The sequence below is a fragment of the Lissotriton helveticus genome, chromosome 2_1, assembly GCF_964261635.1.
Source record: "Lissotriton helveticus chromosome 2_1, aLisHel1.1, whole genome shotgun sequence".
Lineage (NCBI taxonomy): Eukaryota > Metazoa > Chordata > Amphibia > Caudata > Salamandridae > Lissotriton > Lissotriton helveticus.
In genome coordinates, this window is record NC_136059.1 from 1,685,458,267 (window position 1) to 1,685,471,606 (window position 13,340).

Here is a 13,340-nt window from a genome sequence, read left to right on the forward strand (position 1 = left end):
CAGGTGCATTTTGCACACTAATGGTTACATCTATGCAATATCAGCTGCACATTCACCTAAGACTGACCATGTGGCCCCATGCCCGGTTCAGATGTCTTTATATGGCTCTGTCTGTTGAGTGCGGCACTAGGTGGATACTGTGGCATGCACAGTATGGGTGTGGAATTAGCTGCGGAGGAGAGCATGTCTTGACCATATGTTTGCCCCGTTGGGTTAGATTTCGGGACACTCGCTGCTCAGGCTGGTGTCTGATGCGCGGACCCGTGCGCGTCTGCACTGAATACAGCTGACCTCCTTTGGGACGGCGTACAAGGAGGGCAGCTTTGTTGCCCATCAGCAGGTGTTTCAGGACTCTGCAGCTTCTTTTCTGGACACCATGACCTACTATCAGCTCTGCGTCACTGCGAGGTCTTCATGAAACCTATCCGGGAGTCCCCCCACGTTCACAGTACTTAAAGGAGATGCTTACCACCCATCTCCTCATAAGCTAATAACGCGCATTTATGCTGGTATGCAAAACACTGCACCGATCCGAACAACCTCAACCCGACTGACTTTCTCTGATGACCTCAATGTATCGATCAGTAAGGAACAATGGACCTACTGCTGCTCCCAGTCCAAGGCCCTATCCCCGAACTACAAGCTGTGCTTGATACACGTTCATTTTTTACACTGAGTCTACCACATGCCTCTATGGCTGCAGCGAATGGGACTCATTGAGGATGCACGCTGCGCAGCAGCGCCGCATGTTGACTTTCTGCACTTAGCGTGGGATTGCTCCGAGATATGGGACTTCTCAAAGGTGGTGCTTAGCAACATGGCAAGTATCACAGGTCATTCTCCTAAGCGCGATCCCCTAGTCGTGCTATTGGGCTACGTCAAAGAGGGTCACCCCGGAGGTCAGTCGGCTGATGGCAATGTTGTTGCTGCTGGCCAAGCACAGGGTGGCAACACATTTGGGCAGACGGCAGGTACCCAGCAGGAGTACGGGGCTTCATGATGGTGCTGTTCGCTCATGCCCAAAGAACATTTGGGTCCCTCTGGTGACTTACCTCAGACTTCATGGAGACACGACTGAGGCCTTGTCTGACTCCTGCAGTGCCCACCTGACTGTGGGTGTGCCTGACTGTCCATCTCCATGAGGTGCCCTGCCCAATTGTCTGCCAATGTAGGTCCTCAGCTAGGTCATGTACAAAATCAATAGGGCCAGGTAACAACACGTCTAACTAGACTGAAGGCTAGGCTAGGCCTTCAATCTAGTTAGGAGTGCTGTTGCCAAGCCCCATTGACTTTGAAGAATATAGACCTCACTGATGGGCAAGTTCGCTTTTTCTTCTTCCATTCCTTCTCATCCTGCACCTTCTCTATTCCCCTTTCACATTGTATTTGAGTCCGAAATACATACTGTACTGAAGTTATGCTTAACTGCTTACTGCAAAACGTAATAAAAAACATTTTAAAGAGATTTTTCCGTGCTGACTTTGGGTATGAGCTGGAAGTGATAGCCTATCCCACTGAATTTCCATTCTTGGTGTGAGGAGGGGACCGATGATGAAGCATGCCACACTAGGGTAGGTGAGGGCTTTCGTCCTAAAAAGAAAATGTATTCTTGACTTATAGCATTTTTGCTTGGATTATTAGATTTCGGTCACAAGCTTCACATGGCCAACTGCATCTCTGTGTGTCTTACATTTAGAAGTTCTCGGGGATTTGATGCATGTACTGGTCAATAAATTCCCCTGACTCCCTTGTGTTGTGTGTGGTTGTGCTGTTCATGATGCAGGGTGGATGCAGGTATGAAGGAGAGGGGTTTAACTGTGTGAATGAACATATGATAATAGGGGTGATGGGGTATGATGTACTTAATGCTGTGTAGGGTGTTGTTATCTTCGTTTGAACAGCACAGGAGTTGGTAGTGTGGGTTCACGATGGTCTGTGTGTTCACGTATAAGGCAATCAAGCAGTGCCCGAAGGGCTGGTCTGACAGGTCAGTGTGTGGGTCGTATTTTTTTACTGTTTGTTGGCCTATTTTTTTGTCTACAGTCCTGCGCACTCATATCAGTGTCAGCTGGCTGTGTGTAACCTATGCCTAATGACCAATTAAAAAGAAAAGATTTAAGAATAGACTCCGACGTTGGATTGGATCCTTAACTTCAGAACATTCATCTACATTATGTGTTATTTTGATATGAGTGCGCAGGACTGTTGTTAATGCACGATTGTGTGGTCTTGTTCTACACTGATTGAGGGGTTTTAGGGTCTCCCCTCCATGACAGCACCATCCCTACTTTTGTACTTAATACTGATTAAATGTCAATAGTGCTAGAGCGCCATCACTTCCTGTTCACTAAAACCCGTGTCTTTCTAAACTATTTCATTGTCTAGTTGGCCAGTTGTTACTGTTGTTTTCCCTGATATTAAAACATTGTTTGAAGTGAGCTCAAAGCCATGCAGTCTTCCAGACTTTCAAAACACTTATATAGCGTGTCTTTACAAGTTCAAAACTGCCCCAGTGTGCAAACAATGGGCTTCGTTTTTAAGCTGTCTAATTCACTATGAAGACACTTTTATTTTGGTGCCTGGGCCTATATTTTGATCCCAGTGTGACCCTGGACAATGGCTGTGGACGGTATAAGCATTTGATGATTGGTGAATGGAAGTAAGTGTAAGTGACTATTGGTGATTGTGTAGACATCTAATCATGGATGTGTGATCAGATGTAATGTTGATTGGGTGGCTGTATGATGGTGTCTCTGTTGCCATATGAAGGTGGGTGGACATACGTATAAAGGCAGGCATGTTGGCATATGATGGTGGGTTTATTGACACCTAATGTTGGCTGTGAGGACGTATGATAGTGAGTGTTAAAAAGTAGGTTATTTGTTGAGGTGTGAGCCCTGGCCAAGCAGCAACTGCAATCCTAATCAGAGTAAGCCACAAGTAAACCTCAAATTAATCTGTGCTCAGTTCCCTGGTAGCTTGGCACAGAGCAGTCTGGCTTAACTTAGAGGCAATGTGTAAAGTATTTGTGCAATACTTCAAACACTAAAACTGTGAAAACACCATACAAAAAGATCCCACACCAGGCTAGAAAAAAAGAGCATAATGTAATAAATAAATCAAGACCAAAATGACAAAACTCCAATCAGAAGAACCAGAGTTATGAATTTCTTAAAGAATAAACTGTAGTATTGCTCCTAAAAGCATAAAGTGGAAACCATGGCCATCTGGTCGCGCTGGACTGGGTCAATGGAGCGCAGGTCAAATACAGTCCTAGATAAGTCCAGCTGAAGGTTTACCTTCTCAGGTTTTGTGCCAAAAGCCCAGTTGGAGAGTGCAGCAGGGAGCAAGGAAAGCATTGCTGCCAGCGCTCAGCGTGGCATGAGGAGCGGGACAGGCATTGCGGACAGGCGGGCTGAAGTCTTGCGTTGGAGGTCCTGCACAGTGGTCGAAGCTTGCTGAGTGAAGAGATGGACTGGCGGCTCGCACTCATTTCCGGTGTAAGTGGTGTAATTTCGGTGTGAACTGGCCTGCTCGTGGGTGCGAAGAGCCTAAAAGCGTGATTTAAGAGCCCGCTGAGCCACATCAAGGGTCCAGGATCTTAAGGGCACCACTAGGGGGTCAGGACCATGCTGCAAACGGGTCCAGGAGCTGTTGGGGAGCCTTTTATGTCCATGAGGCTGAGATCAGGATGCCAGCAGACTAGCTATTTGAGTCACTCTGGGGTCCTGAGTTTAAGAAGAAGTTGCAGGTCCAGTTCTTCTTCCCCAGGCAAGAGGGCAGCAGGCTAGCACAGCAGGGCAGCATTCCAGCAAAGTGGTAGTCCTTGTAGCAGCACAGCAGTCCTTCTTACTGTGACAGTATCCACAGGTCCAGAAACGTACTTAAGAGTTGATGTCTCAGGTCCTTCTTTTATACACAGTTGTGAGTTTGAAGTGGGGAGAGGCTTCTAGATGAATGCCTTTGAAGTGCACAGATGCCCTGGATTCAGACTAACTACAGGGGGTATGCAGCCCTTTATGTGTAGGCAGGACACAGCCTATTCAAGTGTAAGTGAGGGTGTGCCCAGCTCCTCCCTCTCATCTTGCCAGTGATGGTCCTCCCTCCCATCTTGCCAGTGATGGTCCATCCAATCACACCTAAGCTCCCAACTTTTTACAAGTGGCATTTTCAGAATCCTCTTTTAAAATCTGATTTCAGCATAAGTTAGGCCTTTAAATTTTGATTCCAGAGACAAGAGCCAGTTATCTCTTCCCATTTGGAAATTACACTTATAAAATGTAGTAAGCTAACTCCAGTGTTATCCTATGGGAGAGATAGGCAACAGAGGCCACAATTGGAAGACCTCCGATTGCAGACTCTTGTCTGCTTTGACGGCATGTTCAAAGCCTTGAGTGTGCTCGTGTTTCCTTCAGTCATAATGAATACCACAAAGTCAAATGTCTCTGCATACATAAATAATTATCATTATCCAACACAAGGGTACCTATTTGAACACCCTTGAAATGATGAAAGACTAATTCAGCCCTGTCATTGTCCAAACATCACTTTAAAAATTAACAATTTAGTCTAATTGTGCCAAGACACCTCTTGTTTTACTCATGCACTATCAAGGAGTGTGTAGGTAAGTTTGCATGGAGAGATTTGTGAGGGAATGTGGCCATTCTCACTCTTGGCCCCACTGATTTGAGTCTCAGTCTAGGAAACCATCCTACAATCACTATACAGAAGGGCAAGATGGCAGCAGCTGGTTGATTGGCCATAACCTATTCAGAAAGGACAAAGGGCGAGGTCCTGTTACATTGCTGCACTTGCAGATGAGCAGAAAGTATTCTCAAACCATTAAGTCAAGTTTCAGTCAAGGCTTGGAATTGAAAATGGCTTCAATGGAGCCCCTCTATCTGCCTTTGGCCGTTCAGCACTCCCTATGTGTGTCCACTCCCTCTCTTTCTTGTGCCAGCCACCCCCTACCACCTGCATGTCTGCCACTGTCCTTCTTGCAGTCCCATATGTCACCCTATGTCACAGGTACTTGCCCTGGGCATGCCCCCCACACACCCCATGGCAGCTCTTCTATGTGCCTCATTCCTCTTACAGTCCATCCTGCTCCCTCATAGCTCATACATGCCACCTTATCCTTGTGTCCCCCTCCACTCTTGTGTAGGATCTCTGTAGATCCATCAACTCACCTCTGTGCGGCATTTGCCCCCTGCCCATTTGTGTGCTCCCCATTCCCCTGAAGTCCCTTTGTGCTGCCTGGAGCTCCTTTATTAGCCTTTATTTCCCCTGCAGCAAATCTGTGTGCCCTCATCTGCTCCTGCAGCTCTACTGTGTCCGCTGTCTACCCTCTATCTGATCCTGGCCCCCCCTTTGGTTACTCTATCTGTCCCCCGCCCACCTTTGCGGCCCAATGTGCAGTTGCCATGCCTTGCACCTGCAGCCCTTCTTTGGGTAACCCAACTCACCTGCATTCCTTCTGAGAGCTCTGCTTCTCCTCTGCATGTGCTTCTAGTCCCCTCCACCTCCCAGCCGTCCCTCTGTGCACTTCGCGGCCTACTCAATGCATACTACTTGACATTTAGGTATTTTTTTCACGCAGTAATTATACCTCCGGTGCAGATAAAATACAGGATTCCATTGAATCCTTATTAGTGCTTTGTCAGATTGAGAATGCGAAATATAAAAACTAGTACAGTGTGGGTAGAGCTCTTACCTTTGTCAGATCCATGTATTCTTTAAGGCCTTTGGTCATGCACCAGTACCGCCACACATTCAGCGCATACAGCGTAGCCTTGGTGGTGTTGGGACTCACAGCACTGATACACAGATCTTTCAAGTCATCATTAAAATTAAATACTGGGAATTTGTTCAGCTTCGTGGAATATGCTAGAGGAAACAAAAAGGGATTCAAATCACTAAGTACATCTTGCATGGTGGATCCAGAATACATTTTAAATTATCAGAAAACGGTCAATCAAATTCAAAGTTTTTCTAAACAAGGGACCCAAAAATCCTTAAGATGATACTGTGCTTGTGAGCCAATTGAAAGAGCTTAAGGAAACAAATGACCCGCATCAACTTAACTATGGTTGTCTTAAAATCTTTCCTACTTCTCTCAATCAAAGGTGAACAAGAGTGAAAAACTGTAAACTAATGTGAAAACAGGAGCAACTGTTTTTCAGAAAACAGAGAATTCATTTTTTTAAGAGACTGTGGGCAAGATGTACGACAGTTTTTTTGCAGTCGCAAACGGGAAATCAGCCTATTTGCGACCGCAAAATAGGTCTGCCCCATGTAGGGTTGGCGACTCGCTATTAGGAAGGGGCGTGCAAAGGGCGTCCCTTCCTAATAGCGAGTCGCACTTCAATCTAAGATTGTTTTGCGACTGCAACTGCAGTCGCAAAACACTCACAGTTTACCACCTACTTCAAGTAGGTGGTAAGGCACTTGCAAACAGGGAGGGGTCCCCAAGGGAGCCCTTCCTCTTTGGGAACGTATGCAGAAATATTTTTTAAGAGCAGGCAGTGGTCCCACGGAGAACTGCCTACTATTAAAAAATGAAACAGAAACGTTTTCTTTTTCGTTTTCAATGTAGCCTGTTTTCCTTTAAGAAAAACGAGCTGCATTTTTTTTTACAACTGCTTTATTTAAAAAGCAGTCACAGACATGGTGGTCTGCTATCTCCAGCAGGCCACAATCCCTGGGAATGCTAACCATTCCCAATGGGTTCACAAAGTGCACCTGCCTCCTGAATATTAATGAGGCAGGCAATTTGCGACCACATTAGGAATCGCAAACAGTGACTGAGACACTGTTATAAATTACACTTTGCGAGACGCAAATTGCGAGTCGCAAAACGATGCAAGTTGCGACACGCAAAACGACGCAATTTGCGACTCGCAAATTGTAAGGCTCGTACATCTGGACCTGTAAGTTTACCACTAAGAAAAAAGAAGTAGCTTATGGTGAGAGCCATTCTGTGGAGAGGGCTGGTAAATTCCACTCAGACCAGAAGATTCATAATGAGGCCTGTGTGCCTCACTTTGAGGCTCGTGAGAGTGTCCAGAAGAGATGGTGATGACACTTCAGTTAACTATCTCGGAGAGGAAATCATGAATTCCTATACCTAAAATATTTAAGTGGTATTCAATCCTTTTGGAATGTTAAAGACATGCTCCAAAAGTTTTGGAACTATGTGACTTACACAACAAAAGGAAAGCAAGTCAACAGGTGAAGCTCCTTGCGGTCTAAGAACAAAACTGAAATCACAGTAGCTAATCAGATTTCTGGGTCATTTAACCTGGTTTGCCGGGAATGCAGGGGGAGGACAGATGGAAATGGTCAATGGCAGTACTGGCCATAAGGTAGTAAAGGAGACTTCTTAGGAAGCAATGCTGGCTGGAGCTCAACTAGCCGCTCACTGGTGACGCTCTTTGTTATAACATCTTTACCCAACCAAGCCCAATCACCCAGAAGTGCAGTTCACCCTCAGAGGACACTAGCAAAGGGTCCCTCCGAACATGGAACCCTGATTTGGTCTGCTGGATACTGGTATTTCATCATCCCCTACCCAAGCTCTGCAGTTGAGGCTTGCATTGCAGGAGCCCTGTGGTGGCGGACCCGCCTTGCTCAATGAGGCGGGGATTTTCAGGTAGCCCTGGGGCTTGCCAGAGGTGGTAAAGGTGAGGTGACACAAATCAAACCGGGGGAATAGCTGTCTATCGAAAGTGGCTGTACAATGGTTCACCTTTAAAGTCATCTGGAGGCCCACGCATGGGCTGCTGTTTGTGGCCCTAGGTGGGGGCTCACTGATGCAATCTCTTGTGAAGCCATACACTGATCTCTTTATAGACTATTACAGAGAACTCATTAGCTGACTCCTACCCTATCAGAGACAGGTCATGGTGTGGACAAAGCCTAACAATTACTTTTTTAAACTTTGAGTAGTATTTCGCTCTAAAGCGTAAATTTACTAGCAGGGGGGGAATGGCCCAGTCATAGGGGCCTCTTTCATTGGGTGAGCATACACTACTCAATGGAGACAATGCCCTGCACAACACCTTCAAGGCAAGGTAGATGGAAGCTACAGAGCCAGCTATGAAAGCTGTCGATGTTACACTTGAGGCAGATCCTGAAAGGATCGTGGGGTGGAACAGGAGTCTCTTTGACTGGAACCTAAACTAGGTAGCAGGAGCACAAGCAAGAATGATAGAGAGGTCTCTTGAAGATGATTCTAGTTTCAAGAAGTGCATGACTGAGAATATTTTGGGTGTTAATACCAAATTGGAGACATTTGTAAATATGCGGTCGCAATGGAGGATCCTGGGTAATCCGTCAGAGGTTTCCGCAGAAGATCTACAGGTGGACATGGAAGTGGTATTTGCATTTCACTTTGACTCACACACTGAGGATGACCACACCCCCGTCAACAGAGATGTAATAAATAGCTATGAGAAATGCCAAGCGCATAGATCAGGGTGGAGAGGGCTGAGTGTGCTTCGCTTTTCAGAGCTGAGGGTTAGCGTGCTTCAGAGAACAATTAGAGCAAAAGAAGTGAGATATGGCACCCACCAGCTTATGTTGCTTCCAAACCTTAGCCCAGACACATTGACACATAAGGGGGGCCTGAAGGATGTTAAAATGGAATGGAATAATTTCCATATTTCAGCTGTGCTTCCCCATGAAACAAAGTTAATCGTACTAGCAAAAAAGTACTGTTTGAAGCAGGTTCGTAGCGGGTAAAGCCTTCTTGGCGAGCAGGAGTGATGTGGATGAGAGTGCTGCTGTGAGGGTAGTTCTTGTCAGTGCAGCATGATCTATGGAATTAAAACCACCGAGATGGGATGGAGTTGTTGATGGAGTAGGTTTCCCTGCAAGAGTTGTATCAGACTGTTTTCTTTGATGCATTGTCACAGCTGTTGTCACCTTTTTCTGTTTAGGGTCCACTTGCGAACTTTGGGGTTTACTTTTATGCTTGTTTGACTACACAGGAGTGGCCATAATGATGAAATGCGCTTCTTGTAACTTTGAATGGAGTGTCTTTTTGTGGCGATGTTCGGCTTTAGTGTGTTTGGTTGGTTTTACGTTGCCTCTTTGATGTGTTTTCTTTATTTATATAAAAAGGAGTTTAAAACACTTCTTGTGCTCAAAGATATTTTGGGCATTTTTAGGTCTTGCCTAGGCAGTGCTTTGCTGTCTCTTTGAGATGCGCTGTATTCAGGATATGGGCCTGAAGCTAAGCCCATCTTTTTAATTGGCTCGTGTCACTGTCCTTTCTAAATGGTGGCTTTTCATTGGTCAACAGGCTTATTTGTCTCTCCTTAGTATCACCCTTTCTCTTCTTGTACCCTCCCATAAGGACAACCCCTGTTACATGTGTTGTTACTCGCTACGTTTTAATTTAAGCCTCGGAGCAATATTTTCTTGAATGTTGCAGGCAGGACATGCTCTACCATGCTCTCCTGCTTTGGCAACCCGCCTTGGTGTCTCACAGCATTGTGCAATGTTTTATATTTTGTTTTAGCTGTAGGCACACAGCATTTCATCTTTAACATGGCGGACGCGCTTTTGTTTGCTTATGCGCGGCTCGGCCAAATCAACTTTTCAAACATTATTTTTGTCATTTTACATTACGTAAAACTTTTATAGTAGTGGTCACGCCTTTTTTTGGTGCACTGCGCAAATTATTTAAAATGGCAGCCGTGCTGTTGTTTTTTTCTGCGCGGCTCGCCAAAAGCAAATTTGCAAACATTAGTTTATTAATTCTTATCAGCACACCATGCCACGCTTTCAGTTTTGTACTAGCGGCCACGCCTTCCTTTTGTGCACCGTGCTTAGTATGTAAAATGGCAGCCGCGCTTTTGTTTTCTTCTGCGCAGCTCACCAAAAGGAACTTTGCAAACATTATTTTATTAATTCTTATCTGGGCACCATGCTGCACTTTCAGTTTTGTACTAGTGGCCACGCCTTCCTTTTGTGCACTATCCTTGATATGTAAAATGGCAGACGTGTTTTTTGTTTTTTTCTGCACGGCTCACCAAAACCAATTTTTCTTGCAGCACCATTAACCACACGGTTCCTCTCCATGTGCTCAGGGTGCTACCGGCGGATTTACGGAGGCATGGAGACCTTCAGCTACAGGTGGCCCCAGCACTCCAGGTTCCTCAAGCCAGTCTTTTCCACCAACATGGTGTTGAGCAGTCTGCAGAACCGGAAGAAGAAGGAAAAGGTGAATTGTGGAGGTGAGCGGGCATTAGATGTCATGGGCCACTTGCGGGTAAATGGCGGAAGCTGACACTGGGCTCCTTCAGTGAGATTGGCTCGAGCTCTCCTGGGATTTCGGTCTGCTTCTGTCTCGTTGTTCTCTCCTGGAGACACAGGGCCGGACTGGCCATAGTGGGCACTGGGCATTTCCCCGGTCGGCCGCTAGGGTGGGGGCCGCTTTTGGGCCCCTGGGGGCTGTTTTTGTTACCGGGGGTCAGCAATATCGGCCCCCGGTAACAAAATCGGTCGAAACCAGCCCTCGCAAACTGCTCGGCTGCACTCCCCCTCACCCCAGGGCGGGGTTGTGGGGAGCTAAGCAGTTTGCCAGGGCCGGTTTCTGTTACCAGTCTGGCCCTGGTTGCTGTTGGGATTACAAGATGGCTATTGCAGTGAAATTGAGTTGAAGTCTACTGGGTTTTGTGTCTGCTTCTGTGCAGCTGTCTTGTTGCACACACTCTGAGACATGTCTGGCTCACTGGCTGTTGAGATTACACGTTTGCACATTCAATTAATGTGATACTACACTCAGTAGTAAACTTTGTGCAACTTTTAATGTGCATGTGCCCATCCTGCTGCAGAATGTAAAATCAGTGAGCAATGTTAATGTATCGTTTAAACATTAAAAAGAACAAAAACGTCTAAAAACCCTTCAAGTTTTGGTCATTCTCGAATTTGGTATTCAGAACATATCAGTGTAAAGCAGGCTTACAGCTTTACGGGAGCAGCACCTCTCCTCACCCCTGTGAGTGTGAAGCTGACTTCTAACATAACAAGCATTTGCAATGCAATAGGTCTCGCATTTACGGGAGTTTGAGCTATTGGCAGTCTAAATCACAATGCCTTTTATTAATGTGTTTTTAAAACCTGTAGGCGGTGCATTAGCACACACTTTGTACTTATAGTCCTTGCTTGGGAGAAGCAAGGCTGGCAGTAAAAGAGGTGCAGTTACTGCCAGCCATGGCTTCTCGTAAGTAACAACTATAAGTACACAGTGTGTGTTGTGCAAGTTTTTAAAACACATAAATAATAAGGAAGAGGATTAATACACCTCTCCCACCTCTTTGATCTATATTCAAGCCATGTTTAGGAGGTTGGTCAGTGATGGGCACAAAGTTTGTGAAGTGGTAGAAGTGCTCAGTCCTCACAGGTATTTGGCAGCGGTTATCCTTTGTATGTCAGGCGGATGACTTTGACATCTACTTTGAGCCAGTGCAGCATTACAAGTTGTGATGAGATAGGCTGTTTTCCTCTTATGGCCAAAGATGTGCCGAGAATTGCATGTTTAACCTTTTGTAGACTGAGGATCTAACAGTGGTGGAAGGGGGTCATTTATAGAAAGGAGGATCTAGCAATGGGGGAAGGGGCGTTGTTTACAAAATGGGAGGATTAGGAGAGGGATGAACAGCGGCATATGCATTTATATTGCTAAATACCATGTGATTTTCTTTAATCCCACTTTCAAATGTAAGCATGCTTAAAGGAGGTCACAAGCAAAATAAGCATTGGCAAAGCCAATTGGTCTAGCTTTGCCAGTCAATCGGTCTGGCTTTGTCAATGCATTTCTCGTTTTGCCATGTTTTTTTTTAATAAAATATTGTTGTGGGAGCTGCTGGGCCCTTGGCAATATTAAAACCTTTAGAAAAAGCAAAAATATTTTTGTGTCTCAGAAATAACACATTTCCATATTAGTCCCTAGCACTGAAATTAACTACTTTGAGTGCTGAAGTTCTCATTGTGAAAGGACAGAAGGTCTTGACTCACAGTGAAGTTAGCTATTGGCTGAAGTTGGGCTGACTTGCTGTCCCATGCTGTATGCTGTAGTGGGTAGAAATACAATGTGAATGACACAAGAACTGATCAACGGATGAAGACGGCTGGCTCAACGCCCCTGTAAGCAATTACAATTTACATATAATTCATATAATTGTACTATAATAAAAAAGTCTCTGTTAACGCCGGACCTAAAGACATGCCTTCCCTGCAGAGTTTACCAGGCACTCTTCTTTTTTGTAATTTTATGAGTTCCCATAGAGTTAGCAAGGTACACTGCTTTTATAATGCTATGTTCTCCACCTAGATAACCCGAAAATCCTTCACCCTGAGTAAACACTGCTCACATAAAGAAAGAGTTTTGCCCAGGGCAACTGAGGGAGAGGGCAGGATCTGTTGAGAAGTGGTCTCCTCTAAACAGCCTTGACATCCTCTGCCTACTCTGTCCAAACTCTGAAAGGCCGCATGAAAGTAGTGTGTAACATCAGCTTCAGTGATGTTTCCCCCCCCCCAAAAAAGCAATCAAAGTAACAAGGATATGTTAAACAAGGGTTATGCAGTTTTTATGGTGTTTCTAATCTTACTCTGGAAAGCATCTCTCTTTCAACTCAGCTCCAACCTTGTAGGCCACTTCGCTCCACTAAGGGCTAAGTGCATTAAAATTGTAAATTGCGAATACCTAATTGTGAATTCCTGAGAATCGCAATTAGGTAATCGCAACCTAAAGGAAAACGAGATGCTTTACAAAAAGTAAAAATTAAAAGTTTTTTTTTCATTTTTTAAGACAAGGCATGGGACCACTGCCTGCTCTTAAAAATGTTTTTACAATCATTCACAAAGGAGAAGGTGTCCCTTGGGGACCCCTTTCCATTTGCGAATGGGTTACCACATGCTTGAAGTAGGTTGTAATATGCACATTCACGGTCACAAAACATTCATGCATACCCTTAGGATTCCGCATTTGGAAGGGATGCCCTAAACAAGCCCCTTCCAAATACTGAATCGCAAACCCATTTTTTGATTCGGTAACGAATCGCTAATTGGGGTTTGCTGCATCTGAAAAGCATTTTTTGCGTTCGCAAACGGGCTAATTCATGTGACCCTTAGTTTGAACATAGGTACCACATGAGAAGGCCAGTAGTTATGCTGAAGCAAGGGCACAGGTAACCCACAATGGACCTCTCTAAGTTTCTGGCATGTTTACCCTGGGATTTTTTATTACGTGACCAAAGCCCACTTTGGGATCTTCTCTTTTGAGTTTTGCTTAAATCAGTTTATTGAAATTTGTTTTACAGTTAGCGTATGCG

General features: G+C 45.2%; 1 protein-coding gene across 2 annotated transcripts in view; it reads right to left on the reverse strand.

Moving 5' to 3' along the window:
* The window catches only part of KIAA1958 (KIAA1958 ortholog), a 291,070-nt gene that overhangs the window by 10,193 nt on the left and 267,537 nt on the right, over window positions 1-13,340 (reverse strand). For both annotated transcript variants that reach the window (XM_078676638.1, XM_078676639.1), the window contains one exon: window positions 5,714-5,886. In XM_078676638.1, the coding sequence (XP_078532764.1) occupies window positions 5,714-5,886 (173 nt within the window). The remainder of the gene's footprint in view (window positions 1-5,713; window positions 5,887-13,340) is intronic.